Raw genomic sequence first — 20,300 nt, 5'->3', positions numbered from 1 at the left:
GCCAAAGATTGTGCAAGTTTAGAAGCAAATTAAAAATGCTTGCTGTATAAATCTGCAATGCTAGGCCACGATGTAATGAATAGATGGAAAAAAGCCATTGAGGTTTCTCAGTTTCTGCTTTGCCAACTGTTATAAAATGGTGCGTACTAAGCACTGCTGATGAAGTTGTGCTTTCTGCTGTCTGCCTGGTGAAACTGATATGAACAAATATCACTGCTGATGACTAGGAGCTATCTAGAGGTTTGGTGAGTGATCAAAAAGGCAGAGGTTGGCCTGGACAAACAAGGGGTGAACCAGGAACCATACAATGGGATCTGGGAGAGAATCAAGGTCATTGAGTACATTAGAGAAGGAAAGATCATTGTTGAAGTTATAAAACAACCTACTGCAGCCAGCTTTCATCTTAAGTATTATTAAGGTGTCAGAAGGCAGGTATCTGATACGTTTACCAAGAGGCTCAAGTACCTTAAGTCAAGGGGCACAAAAGCATAGGTGCAATTTGTTTAGAATATCAGTGCTTCAGAGTATCTAATCTGCAGCAAGATTTTGCAAACACACAACGTCTAATGCTTACAGTAAAGTAAGCATAATCTGTGTGTACTGTACTTAAACTTTTTGTTCCCACTTTGGTTACTCATTACTCCTTTTTCTAGATATGATTCTCACGTGCATGAATCTGTATGTAACTACAAAGGGATGCCTTATATTTAGGCATGGACTTGGTATTTTTTCTTTTAACTGAAAATAAGTTGGGCCTTCTGGCATAGCAATTGGTTACAACACAGATTGCGCTTTTAAGGAAATGTTTCCAGCATTGTACATTTGTACACTGTCTGCTTTTTCTTTGTTTGCTTTGTTTTCTTTCAAGTGTTTCTATTCAGGTGTTGTATTTCTCACCTACATCTTATCACATGTGCATATATGCATATTTACGTACACGTATGTGTTAGTCCTGGTACTCTGTGGATGTATTGCAAGGATGTCTCCTACAGGAATTATAGTATTTCTATTTGAGCTACTAGGAAAGCACAGACAATCTTTAAAAGCATATGGAAAAAGTTATCTGTGATTAGATTTGTTTTATGGCAGATTCTTGCCTGCATAATGTGTCCTCATTGACTGCAGGAATATGATATTTAATGCCAGATGACTGCTGACCCTTCACTTCGAAGTGCAGGACAAAGGTACAGAGCAGGTTCATTAAGTTTTGACAGAAATTACTCCCCACACGCATTTCTCCTTCCAATAAACATACAAATTGAATTAAAATGCAAAGATGTAGAAAGAGAATAAAAGGGAAAGAACAGCTGGAATTTTCAAAGACTGAGTCTAAGTGTAAGGAAGCTCAAGAATAATGAGGGGAGTCTAGACATAGAGCAATTTCCCTTGCTATCATCTCCGTAGGTTGCTCCGAAAATAATACCTCCTATCTATTTCCATGCAAGGAACAACAGATATAAAGAGCAAAATTATACTACTTGATAGAGTAAATCTTTGCTATAAAACACTATTTTTCAGCATAATCACACCATTAATTATACATCTTCACTAGTGATGAACAAGAGTCTGTGTGCTGCTCTTATAACAATCTGTAACAGTGGAAGCAATCCACTCTCACAGCTGCTATGACTGCACTGTTACTAGGACAGTGTTGCCTATACAGTCCACCTTCTATAGACTTGAACAGAAGGAAGTCAGAAGGTGCCCAATCCTTGCCATATGGTGGGCATGGTAGGACAGTCCAGCCAAGATTGGCAATGTGCTCCACTGTCTTCAAACTGGTGTGTGGCCTAGAGCTACCATGTTGCAAGCCAAACTTCTTCTCTGGCCTGACCCTGGAAGTTGAAGCCTTCAGCTTAGTCAGAATCAGGATGTAGCAGTCACAGTGGTTGGGTTCCCAGAAATCCAGAAGGATCACCACATTCTTATCTCAAGAGAGTGTGTGTCACTATACCCACTGAGGGCTGCATTTTGAACATTTCTTCTGATGGGGAATTCACACATTCCCAGCACTCCTAGCGTGGACTGCTGTTTTGACTCTGGTTTCTAGTGGTGATCACATCTTGTCACCAGAATGATGCGAACCAGGAAACTGTCACCTTCAGCCTTGTGCTGGTTCCATCAGCCCTGACAAACTTGCATATTGTATTTTTTTCTGCTCGTGTCAGCATTTATGGGATCAGCAGATGAGTGGATGTAGATGCTCTTCATTTCCTGGTGTGATAGCTGTCTGGAACATAGCTTTTCTTTCATGTTGCTGTTGCTGAAATGTAACACCTCACCGCTTTGCTGTGCTCGCATCCAGTGCATCGTCTCCATAAATGTTCAGCAAGTGTTGAAGAAAGTCAATGGGTGCAACTTTTTCCACACAGAGGAATCCAATGACACACATTTTCTTCATATGTACTTCCATGACAGGCTCCAATTTGTAAGACTGCCCCTCTGCCATCTGTCACATGGCAACAACATGTAACGAGATACTGGCAGTAAGGTTCAACTTCTATTGCCACACCAGCAACATACACCTCTGATGTTGGGTGCCAGCATAATAAAATAAGAGGCATTACTTTTGGAAAAGACCTCATAAAAGTTCTTATGTAAACACTTCACAATACCTAGCAGAAAGGAATATCAGACTATATATGCTAACAAAATCTGTTACATAACCTCCCTCTACAACCATAAAAACAACAACAATCTGTTCGCACTGTTCTTGTTCAAATAAGTGAAAAACCTAATAATAAGAGTATACTTCCTCATTATACATTTGGAGATAGAGAGGGGAAAAAACTTCAACATCTGAATTTTCTCCGTTCCTTATTGAGTAGAACTGCTGGCTCAATGCAGCAACTTGGAACATTTTTGAATTTTTATGTATATATTTTTTGCAGGAGAAACATACACTGATGTATGTGTATATATATATTTCAATCTCTGAAGGTTTTTTTTTCCCTTTTAATTCATTCATAATGAAAACTCCTACTTCTTGAATGACAAAAACCTTCCCAGGTCCACTCTGTGAGAATGCTGTGTTCTTCAAAGAAAGTAATGGTTGACTGTCCCACTTCAATCTAGGAAAACAGACACCTAGATAATATTCTTGAACATCTGCAATAGTAAGATAATATTATAGGAGAATCTCACCTGACAGGTGCTTTCAAAAAAAATCCTCACATTAAGGCTGAATTAGAAAAATATTTTTATTTACAAGCGTAAATAACGTAGTGCAAGGAGAGTGGATTTAACCCTCAGTAATGCATAGATTGATGCAGATTGATGCAGTTTATAGTCTGTGATCTAAACACATTTGCAGAAGTGAATGTACATCTGCATTAGAAGTCAGACCTCTCCTACAGCCACTTACCCCACAGCTCTAAATCAGACAGAAGACACTTGCACCATATTCTTATTATCCATATTTTCCATCTAGTGTTTAATCAAAATGTCATTTAAAGAGGTATCTTTTAAGAGTTACTGTAGAATCTGAAATAAATCCTTTTGAGTGTTACCTGTGTAAACTCAAGAAAATGAATTGTTCACTCATTTCATGTCACCTGGTGCACTTGAATATTCTCTTATTTATCCATTAAGGACTCTACTTTCTCCAATCAATATCTCTTGGGTGGAGGAAATATTAACTGTTGTGTTCCTAGGAAATTGCTGACACTCATGAAACTTTGACATTTCAAGGGTTAGCCAGTAGTACTACTACATTATGACTGCATTGCAAATCCCCCCAGTGTTTATTTTTCAAAAGAGAATATTTTCTGCACCGAAGAATTGGGACGGAATATAAGGTGTCCAAAAAAAAAAAACACCCACAAGAAACTGTTACGAGTACCAAATTCCTGGCTGGTGTGGCACGGAACTTGAAAAGCAGTAGTGGCTGAGTTTCACTTGTTATCATTTCCATGCTTCCAACTCAGAAAACTTCAGTAATTATACCAGTAAAGTGACCTTTACTGCATTTGAGCTTATCTAGTAAGTTACTAGATATGCGAGCAAAATATTTGCTTCATCAAAACCAAGGGGGAGTTTTTGCATCAGTTAGGTATTGACTTTGTCGTCTTCTAGTCCTTCAATAAAATACACAAAGATCATTTGTTGGGTATAGTAAGATAAGCTGTATTCCCTGTTTGGAGTGTTAAAGTTATTATAGGGGTGGTTTTCTACTAGAATAATTAGATCTGTGGATTTCCCTGTAATTTTGGATGTTGGACTGTATTATTAATGTTACTAATAAGGTTGGTTGCCAGTACTTAGGTTGGTGGTTGTTCATATCCTGTATTCCTGTAGAGCCTTAAGAAGAATACACTTCAGCTGGTAACAAGAGGATTCAGAGGGTTTAACTCCTGCTGCGCTAAATCATTTGATAAAGTAGATTCATCTTGTTGCACTGGTCTTGTAGCATCCTCATTGCTGTTCCCTGAGGAAGGCTCAGCCAATGATGGTTGTGATCTTGTTCCAGGAGAATTACTGGCTTCAGGAAAAAAAGCAAAAGAAATGATTAAAAAGAAACTCCATTCCATGTAAGAAAATGTCAAATTAAAAACTCAATCTTTAAATATTAAGTGGCTATAAAATTGCAATATAAATATGATACTACACAAAGGTTAGGAAATATAAAATAATGAAAAAAGAGTATCTGTAACTTCAACTATGCCGTTTGTACATATGCATTGCGACTCCCAAGTTGGATCAATTAAAGCTAGTAAGAAAGGACGTGCAGATTACCGAGTTACTTCCATAATCAGCACATTATTTACAGTGATGTCCTAAACGCTGTCTAGTAATTAGAAAGTTCAAATAATCTTATATGTCTATCTCAGCATTAAATATATTTTAAAAACACTATTCCCTTTCGGTGTAGATTGGCAACTGGGAAGATATTTATATTGCAGAAATGTTTTTCTTTTCTAAAGTAAATGCATTTAGTGGAAGAAAACTCTAGTTCTGGATAGGAAGAATCTGCAATTGCTAATTCAGTGTATTTACTGATTCTGTTACTGGTCTGAAGAGGAACTGACTAGTCTCAAGTTATTCCTCTGTACCAGTTCTCTGAACTGCACTTTTACTCCCACGTTCTGATTGGATGCAGCTGTACAGAACATGGGATGCAGTCTCACACACTGGAGAAACAATGTATGAACTCTCACGGTCATATAATTAGTGACTGCATCATCTCCTGCAGTTAGTGTTTTTATTAAGAATCAAAGGTTTTATCAAGGGAAATTCTGAAGAAACTAACAGGTTTAAACCAGTTATCTGTGTCTGACTTCATGTGATTCTTTCAACAATCAAACAATGACTTGCATATCAAAGAACTTGCTGTGCATAGCCCGTTCTACCATATCTAGAATTCCCACGGTTATTTTTAAAGTTCTTACTGAAACAAAAAGATCATTCCTATTATTTATTCAGTTTTATTATGAAAAATACTTACCAGATAGAGCCTGAAAATAGTGTACTGAAAATGCAACCAGAATTGATAGAAGAAAGGTTCCCATGAAATATATCTGTGACAGGAAGATTAAAAATGTTAGATCAATGCAAAGCAAAGATAGTGCTCCAAATGAACTGGTGCATGCACCAAAGGAACAATACATACCAAAGTAGATTGTAAAATATTGTTCCACAAAACTCTTGTGTAGAAATAAAGCAATGCTAATGAGCATGGGCTAATTGATTCTTGGTTACTATGGTTCCAGCACCTACAACCAAAAGATTTTAAAAAAATTAGTCCTACTTCGTAATTTTGGGGCATCTGTAATCTGAGAATCTCCAGTGTGCTTGCAGCAGCCTATAACAACAATCAGATATGATTAGCAGTATCTCACATATGGTAAAGTAAAAATTCAAAGAAATCCCAGATTAACCTCATCATGCACAGAATACCTTACCCTAGGAGTATATTTATATTTTCTGATTTGTCAACAACTGGTCTAAGCATCCAGGCTGCCCTTGCTGAGAACTACAGTACAATGTCATATCTGTGTGTCACATTCAGGATATTTTATAACTCATGTGAGTCACCAGCAGTTGGACTTGTTTCAAGATTAGGTCTACAAAATTGGGCTGTCTGTGCAGGAAATTGGTGCTTAAAACTCCTTCAGAGACAACAGAGTACTATGTAGTGCTATCAGAGTTCAGAGTGCTTTACTGATTAACTGCGAGGGATCTGGTGTGAACTGAGTTGTGCTCTTGGTTTCATGAGTTAGGACTTTACCAGCTAGGAGAGTTTTAACTTCTAAATCATGGATACTTTGAGTTTGAATTGATTTTATTTACTTTTTTTTTTTTTTTTAACCAAGCTGAGGCTGTGTATGTCTATGTGCACATGCCATTCTGGACAAAAGTGTAGAATGATGGGAAATTACAGCGGTGCTGTCCACTCTGGTGTCTTTCTCCCTGCAAAGCAGATGCCTTCAGCTCAAGTGAAGGTTAAAATTCAGGTTCAGGTTTACAATCCTAGGAAGACCTACTTAGCTGACTGCTAATTTAATTTAATGGAAGCAATTTAAGGTACAAGTTCAGGCTAACTGCGACGAAGGATCATTTTGGTGGACTGTTGACAAATTAACAAGTGAACCCTTAGTGTTGGTATCATCTCTCTCTTTTTTTTTTTCTTTTTGTTGCAGCACTCAATGACAAAGCAAAAAAACAAAAAAGAAAAAAAAAAAACAAAAGAAAAACCAACCACTTGTACTTTCTTTGCAGCCTCATATTTAATCATTAGCTCTTCTTCCCTTAAATATATGGAAAGGCAGTTCCCCATATCCACCAAATAATGTGTAAGCTTTCAATTTGCACCATGTATTTCCAACACGTGCTGGGAAAAGAAACCTAAGATCTGTACTGGAAGTACTGGAACCAGAGTTCATTAGGTGATTCCTGCATATATAGTACTCACACAGCAGTTTAGGCAGTGGATCTGCAATGTTCTCCTATCTACCACTGTGCCACCCCAGTGCCAGGATGATCTGTGGCACAGTAGGAGCAGGAATACATTGGAATGTCTTTGCATAAACAGCAGAAAGAACTACTGTTTTTCCAGTTACATGCTTTTAAATTCTATATTCTATATATATTACAAAAAAAAAAAGTTTTTGGACAGATGCAAATTGTCAATGACTAAGTTAGGAACTTAAAAACATAGAATTGTAAAAGTCTATCTGGATCATTAAATTTAGTCACTGCTAATTCAGGGAACCACATACAATCAGGTCTCACATAACAAGCACAAACTGAAGTGTATTTAGCAGTTAAAGCATTTAAAACATGTTGACCTGCCTTAAATCATACAGGTGAATGAAGTTAATAATTACAAGAATTGCTGTTCTCCAAAGTAAATGCTACTCGTGGTAAAACAGAAGGTTAAAAAAAAAGCCCACAAAAAAAAAAACCTCACCTGTAATAAAGTTCCTGAAGAAGTGAAGTACTACCAGAATGTAATGCCTGATCAATTTCCAAGTAATCCAGAATGTAGGAAGGTATGGAGTTGCCCTCTTCTATGAGAAGGGCCAAATTAAAGAAACCCTAGCAGTAAAAAAAAAGTATATATGCATTTTAACCATTAATATTCCATATATGTATTTGGAGACTAGTATAAGTATCAAGTAGCTGAACAATTATATTAGTGTAACATAATATTCACTGAATAATTACAAGAGACTTACATTCTAACTGTATACCCAGTTAAATACAGAAAATGCAAAAGAATTAGCAGTCATTTGCTGTGACAGTTTTCTCAGAAACTACTTGGTTTTCCAAGATTTGAGCCTCCTTGTATTTATTTGCTCTTTGAACACAGCCACCATATCAAACCATAATGTCTCATCTACTAGAGAAACACAGACTAAAAGTGGGAATAGATTCTTGTTATGTTACCATTTAATTCTGCTCTATGTAATTCTATAAGTCAATAAAAATCAGAACAGTGAAACTGAGAGGAGAAATTTGCTCCAAGCAATTTAAATCCTTAATGTTACATTTGGCCTACTTGGACTAGCTGTAGCCATCAATATGACCCTTTAGAGCCTTGAATATGAACACATGGGAGATGTACTGGAGGACTCCCTATTAATCTGGCTTTCATACTTCAAAATAACTGTTCATGTTTACCTTCTTCCCTTTACTAGCTTATCAGTATTTTTTTGTCCTAATATCCTGAAACAGAGATCCCAAGTATGCCACCTCTAATGAATTAGCATACAATATATTATCTGGAGACACAGACACTGTCAGAGATATAGGGAGAATACTGGATATAGGACATGCCCGAACACCATGAAGGCAGAATGAAGAGTTGAAATATTGCATGTTTCTACTAATGTAACATCATATATTTCTTCATTACGAAACATTTTAAGATGGATCTTCTGTTGATGGAGAGAACAACATTTACTTTTGCATATTCTTGGTACTGTGAATGGAAATGGACCATTCTTCCTATTTTCAAAACAGCAAACAATTGAAATGGAAGAAAATTCGGGCAACTCTACTAACTCTTCTGCTTGCAGTGCAAAAAATGCCAAAGGACAAAAAATCAAGTGTATCGAGGTATGGTAGTAGTGAATTAGGCTTTTCATCTTCAGCAACCTAACTCTAAGCATGTCCTTCTATTCTAGGTCTGCCTTCTATTATGAAATAGTAACTACTGATCCACAATAACCAGTCTCAGATGAACCATCAGATTGCTCTAAACTCTAGAGTTTCACTAACATGTTACAACAGCAGACCTACCTGTGAATCTCCCTCTAATGCAGCCTGTGCATACATCCGCACTGACCGATCAAGGTCTTTAGACTGGTTCTGGTAACCATAGTAGTAGAAGTCTCCCATCTTCAAATAAACTGTGGAAGAAACCAGTACCACGTTATTTAAAGCACTTGTAGAGACAGAATAAAGTAACCAGTAATGTGATGGAGAATTTAATAATCTTCCTACTTTGAGTGTATAAAAAAAAATAAGGGTATTCTTCCTCAATTGTCTCTGTGACTATTTTATATCTGACTGACAACTAAAAATATTTATCTCAACAGCAGTGGCAGAAAGAGAATATGCACTGGCTGGCAAAGATTCAGAGTAGTAGCGCAAAAACACTGTAGTGAATCACAGAGAGGAGATTCCCCTTGACTGTAACAGGCATGTGGTGCCAGCCCTGTCATGAGAACTCTCCAGGAATAAGCAGTGGCCTTGTGGTCACACTGCTGATGATAACGTAGCTCACAGAATCTCTACTGCCAGGATTAGACTCTCCTACAAGGAGGGCTTGATCCTCCACTAATGCAGAAAGGAGCCTAAGATTAAAGTCCCTTTATGCTATGCATGTGAAGAGAGAAAAAGTAATAAAATCCTTAATTTTCTGAAGTCAACAAGTCCTCTTTCCTTCAATGCAATGACAGTTTCACCTCATGAGTCTGAACTGCAGAAGCTGTTCTAATGTAAGATTTAACCCGTGGGTCTGGAGGAATGTCAAAACTGCACCCTGCTAAGCTATCAATAAACTCCTCACAAAGGCTAACAGCTTTTGCACTGTTTTGCAGCTTTAAGCACTATCAATGCAGTGTTTAGTTCTAGTGCTTGAATTATTTTTAAACTGCATTCTTTCACATTCTTTTTATAGAAACTTTCTTATGAAAAAAAAAAGATGAGCACATTGAAATACTGAACTATCAAGGGTAACAAAATGATTTAGACATTAAAATCGCAGATGTATTAACGCTTAAGACCAGAGGAATCTAACTTAAATGTGAATAAACCTTTTCTTTCAGAAAGGCATATATTTTGTTTTACAGAGAGAATCTTTCAGTTCCCCCATGGTAATCTGTGCCTACGATGATAAACCTGATTACCCTGACAGAAAAACTCATGATAAATTAGTTTAGCCTTCATTTGTTTCTCATGACTCAATTATGATATGGAAGTATATTTGCTTTTGGATTTTCTCTCTGATAAACTAAACAGTGTGTGCTCTTAAAGTCTGCTGCTATTTTTTCCTTCAACGTTGAATCAATTGCTCAGGCACCTAAATGTCTGGATGTCTGGTGCTTTCTAAGCACAGTTGGTTTTTTTTTTTTTTTTTTTTAAATTGTTCCTCAGAATTTTATCATAGAAAAGGGAAATTCTTAAAGTGTGCTGAAACACAACACGTAGCACACTTCTAATATTCCTGTTAAGACACTGAAAAGAAAGTCTAAGTATGGATTACTCTTTCCTTAACTTGCTCACTTGCACAGAAGTTGCAACAACCGTAACTTTTGAAAATTATATATATATATTTATATAAAAATTCAGAAAGAATTCCTTATACATACCAAATGAGGGTGCATTGATTTGAGACACAGAGAAATTGTAGTATCTCCAAACACAATCAATTGCTAGGTATTTCCTTGCTAGATCCTTGAAAGAAAATGAATTCATCCATTTATATCACACACAAGACATTAGGATCACCTTTCTACTAAAAAGTGTTCCTTTTAGAGTAATGAGTTATGAATACATGTACTTACTGGTCTTTCTTCACAGATGTGTGCTAAATTTGACTGTGACACTTCAATCCCAGTTTCAGCTGCTAGAACATAATGCAGCAAAGCTTCATGCCTAAAGTTAAATAGAATAAATTTGTGAAAGTATTAACAAAAGTCACAAGCATTTTACTTACATTTAAAATTATTACATAAATCGATAAAATCACCTAGCAGTAAAACCTGTGTACAAGGTTTAAAAGCAAAAGGCTGACGAGCCCATGCAACAGCTACATCTACTGGCAGTGCTTGGTGTAACAAGAATTGCTGGATCTCGAGAATTTTCAGTATTTCCTCTCTTCTACTGAAGCTAGATTAGCTCCAGTGTGCATTTATTGCATTTATTCTTTTACAGTGCAATGCTGATGATATAGCTATATTGATATTAAGCCCAATAATTTATTTAAATGTTTAGGATATAACATTCTTAAAAGACTCTTACCCTGTGCTCTTAAAAAATATCCATTATTAATCTGTTTATACCTGTCAAGCATTCATGTGGATACATCTTTGAAACACTTTACCTGTTCATTTATATGACTCTGTTCTATCTTTATAGACTATTGGTATTTTGGAATAGGAATTGTCTTTAACACTAGGATGTGTGAGTAACGGATGATGTTGGTCCCTCTATGGGCTGTAGGCATTTCATTTATTATAAAGCAAGCAATAGAAGATAACTTTGCATTTGCAATATGACATTTCAGTATATCGATACAGTGTTACAGAATTGAGGACAGTCCCTGCTTCTCTTTACATCAGTGGGTGTTTCACCACTGATTTTGGTACTGCTGTTATTTCTTTTATTTGAGTTGGTGGCCTAATGTTAATTATTTTATTCTGCTATTAAGTAAATAAAAAATAGAACATGAACTTGAAGAGAACAGAACAAACATACCATGAAAGTTCCAGATAAGCATTGAGTGCTTTTCTAATGACATGACCTAAGTAACCATTCTTCTCTGCAACATGCTTTGCCCAGCTGTAGAAAAGAACAAACAAAATATTAACAGCTGTGCTCCAGTAATCCCAACCCACTTTGACATGAAGAACACAAAAGGATACAGGATCACCTTCTGAATTCCTTCATAATATAAACTATAAGATTTCACAGTAATTGCTGCAACAGTCATGCAGGTGTTGACTGAATGGGTCCTGGAGTGTATCCAGAAAAAGGCAACGAAACTGATGAGGGGTCTGGAGCACAAGTCTTATGAGGAGCAGCTGAGGGAACTGGGATTGATTAGTCTGGAGACGAGGAGGCTGAGGGGAGACCTTATAGCTCTCTACAACTACCTGAAAGGAGGGTGTGGTGAGGTGATAGTCAGCCTCCTCTCCTGCATAACTGGCAGTGGGGGGGAATGGTCTCAGTTTATGCTACGGGAGCTTCGAGTTGAATATTAGGAAAAATTTCTCCATGTCCCCTCCAAAAGAGTGGCCAGGTGCCAGAATGGGCAGCCCAGGAGGTAGCTGAGTCACTATTCCTGGAAGTGTTCTAGAAAAGTTTAGATGTTGTACTAAGGGATATAGTTTTGTGGGGAAATATTGGTGATAAGTAGACTGTTGGACTAGATAATCTTGGAGGTCTTTTCCAAACTTGGTGAATCCATGATTCTATGAATAAGAACATATTTGCCAGTTGGCTTCCATAGGCATATCAGAGACATTCTGTGGTTTTTCTTAGCTTTCTTTTTTTGAAAAAGGAAACACCAAATGCCCAAACTTAGTGATAAGTGCTATAATTTCTCATCAGCCTCTTTGTACAACAAGTCTTACATCTCTTAAAATGCTAATATGCACTGCTGTGTTACACGGTACCTGCATTTTCTTTTCCTGCCCTTGGATCAACTCAGAGAGCTAATGTACTTGGGTGCATCTGAAAGTCCACCAGAAGTACTCAGCATCTCTCAGAATCTACTGGTAATTTAAATAATGCTCATATTAACGGGGATCAAACTTTACTACAGATTTGTTTCTCAGAGAGGTAAACACCATGAAATAAAAGACATTTTGACTGTGGACTTAAAAATCACCAATAATCAGAATAACAGAAATAAATTCCCCTTTAGCAAATGATTTCATTCCTTACATTACAGCTTTTTCTGGATCTCTGGGGAATTCTTTCATATTTCCTGTGATGTAGTACAGAGAACATCGTAAAGTCCCTTCTATATGTCCTCCTTGAGCAGCTTTATAGAAATATTGTGCAGCTACTGTCTGTGAAGAAACAAAACACAGTTAAACAATTCTACATTGTTAATGCTTACTGAGTTTTGGTTCCTAGGTCTCATTTCATTAAATCAATTTAAAACTTACAGCTACTTTTACTGCACTTAGTGAAATTAATTATTTTCTTCAACTTTTTGGAAGTTTAGGCTGGAAAAGATTTTTAAAAACTAAAATTCTGAATGAAAAATTCAAGATCAGAGTAACAGAACTTAAATGTGAATAAACCTTCTTTCCCAAAAGCCTGGAGAACAACACAATGCTCAGTATGTCTTGCTGTGTACAGCCACCATACTCAAGTCTCTGAAAGTGATTTGTAAAAGATAACTCAGGCTGTGCAGGTGGGGCCAGAGCCCCAAAAGCAGGAAGGATGCTTTGCTTCAAGTGCTTTGTTTCTAAATTAAAGGAACACAAACACACACAGCTGGGATACTTGAATAACAGTCTAAGAAAAAGCATCAAAAAACAAGCGAGTGAACATAGCAGTCTCAAGAATAAAGCCCAAATCTGTAAATTGGGCACTAATGTAAACAATACCACCATGAAATACTGACTTACTTGATTTCTACTGGGTACTCCAGGGTAAATCCCATCTAAATAAAGGACACCAAGATTGTAGGATGCATCTGGATTTCCCAATTCTTCAGCAATTAACCAGTGCTTGGCTGCTTTTCTGTAGTCTCTTCTAAAATTGTGGTAATACCATCCCAGTCCATTCACTGCTTGGGGTAAGCCCTCAGGGAAGAAGAAGAGCAGTTTCAAGTCACACATTTAACTCTGCTTTGGGTCATGCTGCACTCCCAACCTGCTGCCTAATTTTAGGTGCTCTCATGGGCTTTCCTGTCTGGGCACATGGCACACGCATTCAATCAAAATTCCAATTGAAATGCAGGGATAGAAAAGTTTACTTTTTTTTTCTTTTTTCTTTTTTTTCTTTTTTTCCTAGAGCTTTTCTTCCTCATGGCCTTGTGTTGACAGCAAGGAAAAATAGTCAGTCCCCTCAGTATCTGTCAGGGTGTTCATTAAGAAATGATTCCACTCTGAAACCCAGCTCCTCTTTCTTCTTATTCTACAGAGTCTCAGTCATATCTGCGTTCAGATTTGTACTTGGTGACAAGACCAAACAGAGACCGCTTTTCACTCATGTTCTCTGCAGAGCCTAAATGGAAGACCTATCTTTGTGCATCTGCAGTGGAAATAAGGGAAGACAATAAGAGAAGCCAGGGAGATAACCACACTTCCAGACAGGATTAGCAATCAAAGCTTTTGTTTTGGCTGCAGTGAGTCACTGTTTCCTTGCATAAATGTGTGGGTCATATGGTGGCTATAAGTTTGGCAGTAATTCAAATTCCTCAGAACCAGTAAATAAGTTTGGACATGCCATTTTTTCTTATTTGATGATGCACATTTAATAGCACAGCCCTGCCGGAAACAATGACATAAGGTAACACAAAAACAAAAACAAGCAATTTGTTTGCTACTGACTGCTAACATCATCTGCCCTGCATATCCTCTTCCTGTAATCTTTGTAGAAAGAGCTGTGTACTAATGGCACTGACGAAGACATTCTGGAAGAGCATTTATTTTCCTTTCAAATGTGAGTAGTGTTGCTAGCTTATCTATCAAAATCCAAATGGTGTTCAATTTGTCATTAATTACGGTGTTATTGTTCTAAAGGTACACAGGATCACAAAAATGTAAATATGTGAGCCTAGCAAGAGTAAGAAAGTTGTCTCTGGGCTGTTCCCTGGAATTTGCTGCTAAGATCCTGACTCAAAGGAATTTTTGTTATATTGTGAAAGTCATTCTGCTTACTTAAGCCTTTCTCAGTTTGGGAAAATAAGGTTTTCGCCATTTAAGGTAAAGGCAATGGGAAGCTATTATTTACACAAGATCATTATACACATTTTTATATTTTATGTAAAAGCTGGAGGCCATTATTATTGGCAGGTAGAATACAAATTCTATGATAAGATATTAATTCTATTTTACCTTGGCTGCCGCTTTCTTCATCAGCTCTAAAGCAAGTTTTGTGTTCTTTTTCACACCTTGGCCCTAGGAAATATATAGTGAAACAATCACTGCTTACAATTACAGAATACATTCTCATGAAAATTCACATATATAATTCCAAATGCATTTTAATGTCAACACAAACACTTACTAGGTGTTATTCAGCTTTAAAAAGCTATAATTTAAAGTACAGCTTTGTGCTTATCCTTCATTCACAGCTTTGCAAAACAGTAATGAATTTTGGAGGTACAAACAAGAAACATTGCTTACCTTAAACAACACAATGGCATAATCATATATTAACACTGGATCTTCTGTTTCTATTGCACCCTTTGCATACCATTCTATTGCTGCTTCAGGATTTTTTGCCACTCCTTGTTGGCCCCAAAACAGCATCTGAGCCAATCGTTGCTAAAAGAAAACAAGGTAAGCACCAACATTACAAATGTTAGCACTGAAACTGGGAATTTTCAGTAGAACCCACTTTTGCAGGCTTAAATAATGACTTATTAAATACTTATTAAATACAGATTTATTATGAGTGAAGAAACAATATCGCTTTGAGATACAGTTATGTCTTTAACAGTCGGGATGTAATTAGCTATCAGGAATCTTCATAGAGCTTCCTGATGGTGAAATGTACTGATAAAGTCTGTAGTAATTGTATGCAAATCATATGATTCAGTATCACAAATTACGATGGTAATCTGAAGTTAGCAGCAATAACTGCACCATATCAAAGAAGAACCCAGGGAAAACGATCAGAGAAAGAGTTTGCCAAGTCACAACAACTCCTCCTGTGCACTGTTGTTATGGCTTTTTATGCCCACTGGATATTTTCAGACAGAAACACGGGAAACAGTACAAGCCTTTCTGTGTATGAGCAATTCTGTGTGTATAGAGAAAAAGTCTGTCTGCTATACTCCATAACTCTACTGATGCATATACGTTATGTGTGTATAAAGCTAAGGAGGGAAAGTATTATTTTATACCTGTGCAGCTGCATTTCCTCTTGTTGCTTCATGTTTTAACCACATAAAGACATCGCCATTTTCTTTTGTTTGAGCTTTAAGCAGCTCATCATCCATTAGCCTTACAGTTTCAACAAATGCCTGAAGAGTAGGAGAACAGAACAGAAAACACTGCACAATAAATTCATACACCTGCCACCTAATGAAGCTGCCTGTTGCCTACTTATCCTTAAAAATCTGTGACCAGTTCCGAGTTCTACAATTCTCATCACCTCTTTGCTGACCAGAACATTAAGGAATATCCTTACCTCAACTACTTACTGCTTCATTATAGTACGCAGCTCAAAGTCTACTCTACAGTGGAAAAGTGTGCCAATGTGTCCACAGCAAAAAAAAAAATTCTTAGTTTTGAATACAATTAATAATGACAAAGAAGTGCTTTTGAATACATTTGAAATAAAAGGAATAGAATTTTCAAGAGATTTTTAAGGTTTTTTAGTTTGTACAGAAAACTCTTCAAACAAAACCCAAAATCTGGCAGAAAGCTTAATAAAGACAGGCCTATAGTCATTCTTTCTGATGGGTCAAAATTCTAGTACTGGCCTACCTTGACTAGCCTTTCCAGAAAAGCTTTGCTACCTTCTGATCAGCAACTAATTCTGAGATCGTTTTGCTGTAACTTTATGTCCTCAGGTAGGCCTTTAATAACCAAATTTTTACATTTGATTTTAGAAAAGGTAGAAGTACGGAAAGGATAGTGAACATTTCACTGAATTTCATGATGTTCGGCTACTGAAACAGCAGGCCAGATGCTTAATAATGATGGTTATCAATATTAATGATTAAAAATCTGAGTGAGAAATTAGGGCCTAGGAATAAAACTTAGACTTCACTGAAAGATAAACACATGGACAATCCTGGACACTTTTGCCTAACATTGAGTTGGCTTCCCCCTTCCTATGAAATGAAGTTATAATACTTATACATAATTTGTGGGATTTTCTAACAATCAGACGAGTTAATGCTTGTAAATCAAGATGTCCACACCTTTAGTATTAACATATGAAAAGTCACTTGCACAGAAAACAATCCGGTTACACTTAAAATTCTTTTACCTGTTCCCCTTTTATAGTGTGTTGGTCCAAGGAGGTCTTTATTGCAATATTACTGTAATAAGCATATGACAGCTCCATATCAAGTGGATAGTTATTAATGCCTTGGTAATGCTTATAGCCAAGATTCATCACAGAAAGTCTCTCATTCCCCTGAGCCCCGACCAAACTGTACAGCAGTCCCTGGCAAAAATCAACAGAAAAGCTAGAGTGAATTCACAGTGTATATCACACATTTAGCATTTTCATGTAGAGGTTCAAGCAACAGAGGGTTGCCTGTAGTAACACTAGCTAATATAGCAGCTATATTAACACAGAATCAACAATGGCCCCAAAGTAGTTAAAGTGTGCTTTATATGCATAGAAAGCTTTGTAAAAAAAGCTAGTCTCTCTAAATACATTTAAAATTACTGCACACTGTGTGCAGTGTTTTTGTAAGGCCACATGATTATAGAACTAATAAGACTCTAATACTCTGACACTTTTTATAGCCAGCAGTGACCCCTAACTATTGTCACTGATATCATCTGTGTTTTATCACTGAATTCCCTGGAAACAGATAGTGGCAAACAAACAGCACTCAAAAATTTTACCCTCAGGATCCAACAGGACTAGGAGGGGACTTGTGTAGCTAAAGGGAGCTTTGTGTTAAAACCCTTTAAGTCATATTGTTTGGTGCTAGAAATAGCCTAGGTACTGTAAATTTGCCAACACAATTTTCAGCACTGTTGCATTATTACAATTTTTCATCTGCATAGCAATAAAAAAAGTGGTGTCCCATCTACAATGGACATTAAATCATCTATTACACTATTAGAAGCAGATCCAATGGAAATATTTTTCAGCCACCATAATCAGTACTAGGTACACTCCACAGTTAGGGTACTAAGAATGTTCCTGTCTAAGATTTCCTGTGTTTCTGAAACTGAAGGGAACTTGGTCTCTTTGGAGTTCTTATGAATTGTAACTACATTAAGCAGAGCTGCTCTTCTTTATTAGCATCTTACATTACGCTATTATATCATCGCTAAATATCTTTTGGCAATTTCAATACAACCCTTTTCCAGTGATAGATACCTTCTTCATTGACCTTAGAATGGAATCCAGAAACACCTTGGTTATTTGCAATTTGCCTTAACAGTCTAGAGAACACATATTCCATGCAGCTACTCAGCCAAAGCATGGTCATTTTATTTTCTAAGAATATAAAGGTATTTCCTTTCTTTACCCAATTTTAGACATTGACAAGCAATTTAGGTAGTTTCAGAAATTTCTGAGTTGTGCAACTTTTGAGCTTCTGAAAACCCGAGACTTAATACTAAGACTCTGTATTGCAGTAGACCAGCAGCTCTCCCATGGCTAATTATCAGGTCTCCAGAAAGAACCATTAACTTTCTAAATTCTTCTACTGTGGTTACCTTTAATAACTTGATCATATACTCAGAACCATATTTTTGTTAACTGTACCGTGAGACTTCTTTTCTGACTCTACCATAAAACCTTTTTGCTTTAGGAGATCTGCCTTAAAGGAGATATTTTCATTGCCACCTACAAAGGTCTATGGGTAACTCAAGGGTTACTTCCTCATTCTGCTTCCTCAGCAACTGGGAAAAGAAGCATGTTTCCATCCTGCCATTAGTACCATTTTTAGATCTTATTAAATCATTTATTTTCATGCCATAAGGAATTAATAAAGATTTCACTGCCACAGAGTTATTTAGGACTAGCTGTATTAGAGAGCCCCTTCAACCACAGCCTGAAAAGGGATCTGGAGGCTACTTCACATTTTTTATTTCTGTTGATCCTAACTTTATCCCACTTCTAACTTGCCTTTAAAGATCATTATTTTCACAGAAATAACAAAATGTATTAAATGTACTACCTTTGCATGATCAACAGACACACCAAGCCCTGTTTCAAATATAACTGCAAGGAAATAAGAAGCCTTATGGTATCCACAGCAACTGGAGTCCACCAAGAAAGGGACGGAGGAGCCCACGTTGCTCAGGCCATCAGGACTTGATAAATTCTTTGCAATCTTCTCAAATATCCTCTGGCCTATTTCTAGAACTGTATCGCTTTCCTCTTCTGACACTGAAAACACAACACAAGATACAGTGTTACTGCAGTAGTTAAAATCAGGGACTGATTCCCCTCTCCAATTTAGTACAACCAACTCAGATTCTCCTATTTGTTATACTGAAAGGTATTCAGTTCAGACAACCAAAATTCCTAGGTATTATTGAACAGGGCTGTAGGGGAACTGTTATGTCACAGCCTAAACTGATGATTGAGCACCTGGAGTGGCTGGTCTGGGAAGCACAGATGTAAGCAATTCTCCTGTGCTTCCTACCTGATTGGAAGGGGGCGGACGTTGGGCTCATTTAAAGACTAGCCTCTAAAGGGAGGACGTCTCCTGGATGAGGCTGCTTTTTGAGAGGGAGAGGTCTGCAGTCAGAGATCCTATCACTAGTTGGTGAGTCAACTTCTTCCTACATATGATTATTGACGTTCTTAATGGCACTTTTCCTAGCATCACAAAAGATTTATCAGAAGTGATTTTACTGCCTCCAAGGACCAAGAAGTAAATAAAAATTAGCACGGCTTTCTCAAATTAGCTAACCACTAAAAAGATATTTCTACTTTCTTCTACATGATAAGCTATCTTTTGTTTGTGGTGCTATGTATCAGCTAACTTAGTAAAAACTTATATGAGAAAAAAAATATCTACGAAACGTGAAGTTAGAATGTACTGACTTACATCAAATATATTGTGGAGTTATTTCAAAACAGTAAAATTAATTATGATTATCACCTGGAGCACTGAAATCCATCTCTTGCAACAGTCTGAACAAGGTGTGGTACTTTTCCCTGAGCTCTTTTCTCCATGTGAAGGCGTCGCATGTAGACTTTCCTCTGTATTTGTGAAGCTGCTCTAAGTAATAGTTTTCAGAGTAACCTTGAGAAAACAACATATTTAAGTGAGATATGAAAGCTGACTTGGCTGCCCTGTAAACAAGCCTCTGGTAGAACTGTTTCAAGAGTAAATTAAAAACTTGTGGACAAGATGGGTGCTTCTGTAACAAAGCAGTGTTAAAATTGGTACAGTTAGCACAGTCAGTTTACAAATGTATAAGGTTCATTCTATTCCATAATCTTGTCACAACACGTATAGTCAAATTCTAACTGGAAACATTGGCTTCTGGTCAGCATGCATGTAGACTATGAATCTCTTCTTTAACTGATATGGTTGCTTTGGTATAAGCTTGTTAATTAGTTGATATTAGGCAATTGTGGAAAAGACACTTGCAAAAAATATATATTTTGGGAAAAGGCTTAAAAAGCATCTGCCTCTAGAGCAATTTGCAAATGAAGCTGAAGAAAGGTAACTAAATAGCTTACATTTAAGCTTAGAAATGTTTCTTTGTCCCTTCATGTACCTGTCTCGTTAG

At 36.9% G+C, this 20,300-nt stretch overlaps 1 protein-coding gene across 1 annotated transcript in view; it reads right to left on the bottom strand.

The window, feature by feature from the left end:
* Window positions 1–3,182: 3,182 nt before the first annotated feature.
* SEL1L3 (SEL1L family member 3) overlaps window positions 3,183–20,300 on the bottom strand; it is a 30,556-nt gene continuing 13,438 nt past the window's right edge. The window contains exons 9-24 of the mRNA XM_042871790.1: window positions 19,664–19,807; window positions 18,731–18,942; window positions 16,852–17,031; window positions 15,758–15,877; window positions 15,036–15,176; window positions 14,745–14,807; window positions 13,311–13,487; window positions 12,616–12,743; window positions 11,425–11,508; window positions 10,512–10,602; window positions 10,317–10,401; window positions 8,743–8,852; window positions 7,409–7,536; window positions 5,609–5,711; window positions 5,444–5,516; window positions 3,183–4,480 (exon numbers count right to left, since the gene is read on the bottom strand). Of these exons, the coding sequence (XP_042727724.1) occupies window positions 4,317–4,480; window positions 5,444–5,516; window positions 5,609–5,711; window positions 7,409–7,536; window positions 8,743–8,852; window positions 10,317–10,401; window positions 10,512–10,602; window positions 11,425–11,508; window positions 12,616–12,743; window positions 13,311–13,487; window positions 14,745–14,807; window positions 15,036–15,176; window positions 15,758–15,877; window positions 16,852–17,031; window positions 18,731–18,942; window positions 19,664–19,807 (2,003 nt within the window). The 3' untranslated portion in view covers window positions 3,183–4,316. The remainder of the gene's footprint in view (window positions 4,481–5,443; window positions 5,517–5,608; window positions 5,712–7,408; window positions 7,537–8,742; window positions 8,853–10,316; window positions 10,402–10,511; window positions 10,603–11,424; window positions 11,509–12,615; window positions 12,744–13,310; window positions 13,488–14,744; window positions 14,808–15,035; window positions 15,177–15,757; window positions 15,878–16,851; window positions 17,032–18,730; window positions 18,943–19,663; window positions 19,808–20,300) is intronic.

The sequence above is a fragment of the Lagopus leucura genome, unplaced genomic scaffold (genome assembly GCF_019238085.1).
Source record: "Lagopus leucura isolate 7727_CA_CO unplaced genomic scaffold, USGS_WTPT01 Super-Scaffold_100004, whole genome shotgun sequence".
Taxonomy (NCBI): domain Eukaryota; kingdom Metazoa; phylum Chordata; class Aves; order Galliformes; family Phasianidae; genus Lagopus; species Lagopus leucura.
Note: the sequence above shows the minus strand (reverse complement) of the source record. Positions and strands in the feature narration are given on the sequence as shown.